Source organism: Podarcis pityusensis (genome assembly GCF_964106645.2).
Source record: "Podarcis pityusensis genome assembly, chromosome: 12".
Classification (NCBI taxonomy): domain Eukaryota; kingdom Metazoa; phylum Chordata; class Lepidosauria; order Squamata; family Lacertidae; genus Podarcis; species Podarcis pityusensis.
The window spans coordinates 17,551,165-17,555,572 of NC_138037.1; the positions used below are offsets into that span (position 1 = coordinate 17,551,165).

At 60.8% G+C, this 4,408-nt stretch overlaps 1 protein-coding gene across 1 annotated transcript; it reads left to right on the forward strand.

Annotated features, from left to right (window-relative positions):
- The first annotated feature begins 1,512 nt into the window (after window positions 1–1,512).
- Window positions 1,513–4,408, forward strand: FZD8 (frizzled class receptor 8). The gene has a single exon (XM_080974084.1). The coding sequence runs from the start codon at window positions 1,639–1,641 to the stop codon at window positions 3,733–3,735; it is 2,097 nt and encodes a 698-aa protein (XP_080830210.1). The 5' UTR covers window positions 1,513–1,638; the 3' UTR covers window positions 3,736–4,408.

A 4,408-nucleotide genomic window follows, 5' to 3' on the forward strand; every position in this document is an offset into this window, starting at 1 on the left:
TGCTAGGTTGGCAGGAGCTGGGACCAAACAACGGGAGCTCACCCCATCGCTGGGAATCGAACCGCCGAACTTTCGATTGGCAAGCCCTAGAGGCTCAGTGGTTTAGACCACAGCGCCACCCATGTCCCTTTGAGTGGGATAGGCAAGTCCATATTAAATAAACACATAATATAAAAGGTGACTGCCAAGATTTGAAGGGAGAGGGAGAGAAACTGCCTGAAGAATGAATATTTTCTGAACCTGGCAGGGAAGGCAATGAATAAACTGGTGCCACCTGCTGCCAACCCACCCAGACCAAAACGTAATGGTGCTCCACATCCCAGTGAAATCTACGTAGCAAATCCAGCAGCAGCAGTTGCTACCATTAGCCGCTCCAGCTAGATAGATGCCATTTGAAGCAGCGCCTCATCCCATTCCCATAATATTCCCAAGGGAGCGCCTCGGTTGCAGAATTTGCACGAAGACACACAGGACACCTGTTTGCAACACTGTTTGTTAACTAAAAGGAAACGCTGTTGCATGCGCCCCCGCTGAGCTCAAGCATTTCAAGCCTGGGAAAGTGTTTTTGTAAGCCCCACTAACAATGTAACACAGAACTTCTGGGGAAGAAACCTTCATTTTTATTATATGTGCATTGAATACTAGCCACTATAGGACTGGGAACGGGTGTTTAGCTTGGGTGTTGTTTGGAGCAGAATCCCTTTTTTATGCAACTTACCTGCCAAAGCGTTAAAGCGGGACATTTACACTTTTTTAAAAGAAAAAAACACCGAGGAACCGACAGCGAGCCCAGGGCCTTAAAGGGCCAGCAGCGGCAGTCGGTTTCCCACCCCGGTGCGAAAGCCGCTCCACCTTAAGCGAGCCTGCTGGGTCGGGGTCCCCGTTCCCCGCCCGGAGCCCTCGTGATAGGTAGCTGGGACAGGCGAGGCGGGGCCTGGCATCCTCCTCTATAAATATCCCTGAGAGCGCGGCCACCGGATTGGCGCTGCTGGAGCTGGAGCGAGCGAGAAGTTGTGCCAAAGGGACTGGCGGGGCTGCTGCCGCCGCCGCCACTGCCGCTCCGCGAGCCTCTCTCTCTTTCTCAGGTGGCAGCGCTTCTTCGGGAGCGAGCGAGCGAGCGCTGCAAGTCTCCCGCAGCTGCTCAGGGATCGGGAAGGCGACTCGCTGGGCGCAGGGGGACCGGCGATCTCCCGGGAAGCGCGGAGAGCGCGCTGAACGCCGCCGCAGCTTTCGGGGCTCCTCAGCCATCTTGACACTGCGCGGCTGGGGGAAAGTTGCGGGAAGCGAGCAGCAGCAGCCGAGCCAGTCCTTGCGACAAAGCCGAGCCGGGAAGAGATGAACGCGAGACGGCGGGAAGCGGACTGAGCCGAGAAGGGAAGAAGCAGGAGGCGCCCCAAAGCGGCGGGGGATCCCCCGAGCCGCCGCTTCTGCCGGGCCAGAGGGCGCACTTGCTTCGCGGGAAGGAGGCGGCGAGGCGAGCTGGAGCTTGGAGAGGTGGCGCCCGGAGCAGCGGCGGCGGAGGAGATCGGCTTGGCAGCGGCAGCAGCAGCAGCAGCAGGACCGGCGTGGCTGGCTCGTTCGGCGCCCGAGGAGTCTGCCTGGACGCGCTGCCGCCACCGCCGCCGCTCCGGGCCGAGCATGGAGCGCAGTTACCTGTTGGCCGTGGCTTTCCTCCCGCTCTTGCTGCCGGCTTGGTCGCCGGGGCTGCCGCGCTCTAGCTGCGCCGCTTCTGCTGCCGCGGCTGCAGCCGCCGCCGCCGCCGCCTCGTCGTCGTCCTCTTCGGCGTCTTCTTCGTCCGCGTCGGCGTCGTCGGCCAAGGAGCTGTCTTGCCAGGAGATCACGGTGCCCCTGTGCAAAGGCATCGGCTACAACTACACGTACATGCCCAACCAGTTCAACCACGACACGCAGGACGAGGCGGGGCTGGAGGTGCACCAGTTCTGGCCCCTGGTGGAGATCCAGTGCTCGGCGGACCTGCGCTTCTTCCTGTGCAGCATGTACACGCCCATCTGCCTGGACGACTACAAGAAGCCGCTGCCGCCGTGCCGCAGCGTGTGCGAGCGGGCCAAGGCCGGCTGCGCGCCCCTCATGCGCCAGTACGGCTTCGCCTGGCCCGACCGCATGCGCTGCGACCGCCTGCCCGAGCAGGGCAACCAGGACACGCTCTGCATGGACTACAACCGCACCGAGCTCGCCACCGCCGCGCCGCCGCCCCCGCAGCCCAAGCCGCCGCACCGCAAGCCCGCCGGCGGCGGCGCCAGGATCCCCGGCGCGGCCGTCCCTCCGCCGCCGCCGCCGCCCGCCGAGCCGCCCCTGCGCAAGGCCCGGCCTCCGGCGCCCTGCGAGCCGGGCTGCCAGTGCCGCGCGCCCATGGTCTCCGTGTCCAGCGAGCGCCACCCGCTCTACAACCGCGTCAAGACCGGCCAGATCGCCAACTGCGCGCTGCCCTGCCACAACCCCTATTTCAGCCCCGACGAGCGCGCCTTCACCGCCTTCTGGATCGGCTTGTGGTCCATCCTGTGCTTCATCTCCACTTTCGCCACCGTCTCCACCTTCCTCATCGACATGGAGCGCTTCAAGTACCCCGAGCGGCCCATCATCTTCCTGGCCGCCTGCTACCTCTTCGTCTCCTTGGGCTACCTGGTGCGCCTCGTCGCCGGCCACGAGAAAGTGGCTTGCAGCGGCGGCGCGGCGGCGGGTGCAGTGCCGGCGGGTGCCGGAGGGGGCGCTGCAGGAGCAGCCGCGGCAGTCGGAGGGCGCGGGGCGGCAGGGGGCGCTGCGGAGCTGCAGCCGGAACTAGCCGTGGCGGAGCACGTGCGCTATGAGAGCACTGGCCCTGCCCTGTGCACAGTGGTCTTCCTGCTGGTGTACTTCTTTGGCATGGCCAGCTCCATCTGGTGGGTCATCCTGTCGCTCACCTGGTTCCTGGCGGCTGGCATGAAGTGGGGCAACGAAGCCATAGCGGGCTATGCGCAGTACTTCCACCTGGCCGCCTGGCTGCTGCCCAGCGTCAAGTCCATTGCCGTGCTGGCTCTCAGCTCGGTGGACGGGGACCCCGTGGCTGGCATCTGCTACGTGGGCAACCAGAGCCTGGAGAACTTGCGGGGCTTTGTGCTGGCCCCCTTGCTGATATACCTGGCCATTGGCTCCATGTTCCTGCTGGCGGGCTTCGTCTCGCTCTTCCGCATCCGCAGCGTCATCAAGCAGCAAGGGGGCCCCACCAAGACGCACAAGCTGGAGAAGCTCATGATCCGCCTGGGCCTCTTCACCGTCCTCTACACGGTCCCGGCCGCCAGCGTGGTGGCCTGCCTCTTCTACGAGCAGCACAACCGCCCCCGCTGGGAGGCCACGCACAACTGCCCTTGCCTGCGGGACCAGCAGCCCGACCAGGCGCGCCGGCCGGACTACGCGGTCTTTATGCTCAAGTACTTCATGTGCCTCGTGGTTGGCATCACGTCCGGAGTGTGGGTCTGGTCCGGGAAGACTCTGGAGTCCTGGAAGGCGCTCTGCACCCGTTGCTGCTGGGCCAGCAAGGGGACCGCCGCCGCAGTGGCGGCAGGGAGCATTGGAGCGGTTGGCGGTGGCGGAGGGGGCATGGTGACTGCCGCTGCGGTGGGGGGACTGGGGGGCGGAGCGGGGTCCATGTACAGCGACGTCAGCACCGGCTTAACGTGGAGGTCTGGCACCGCCAGCTCAGTCTCATATCCAAAACAGATGCCCTTGTCCCAGGTGTAAAAGATGGAGTTCTTGGGGACAGGTGGGGAGAGGGTGCAGCTGACTATATTCCCTGCCTCCCCTTCATTCCCAAGCTTCCCAGTGGCCTCTCCAGGTGCAGGACGAATACAGCTGCTGGAGGCTGTCAAGTGCCAGGCCAGCTCCTCCTCAGCCTTGTCTAGAGTCACGTGCTCCATACTTCAAGGCACCGGGCTCCCAAAGCAAAGGACTGTCCTTGGACTGGCGGGAGTCCTCTTGGTTGTTGGATGGGGTTCCCCCTGCTTTGCTTTTTCTCCTCCTTTCAAACTCAAAAGGTGACATCAAAGCAGCAGGTGTCTATGATAGGACTGCAGGGTTTGGGAAACTTTCTTTTTAAAAAACAAAAACAAAATGACTTTCTTTTTTAAAAAACAAAATCAAATGAACAAACTGGCAGATGCCTTAAACACATTCAAGTTGTGTCTTAATTATACACCCCAAATAAATACGGGTTTCCTATGTTAAAAGATGTATTTATATAATTATTTGGTACCTTGTACAAAATGTGTAAGATATGTATATAACCCAAATGCTTTACAGTCTGTAAATTTTTTTTGTAAAAAGAAAAAAGTTTAGAGGCTTACCACCAACTGCTCCCTCTTAAGAGCAAATATTTGAGTATTCTATTTTGTCAATAAAATAATGATAAATGATC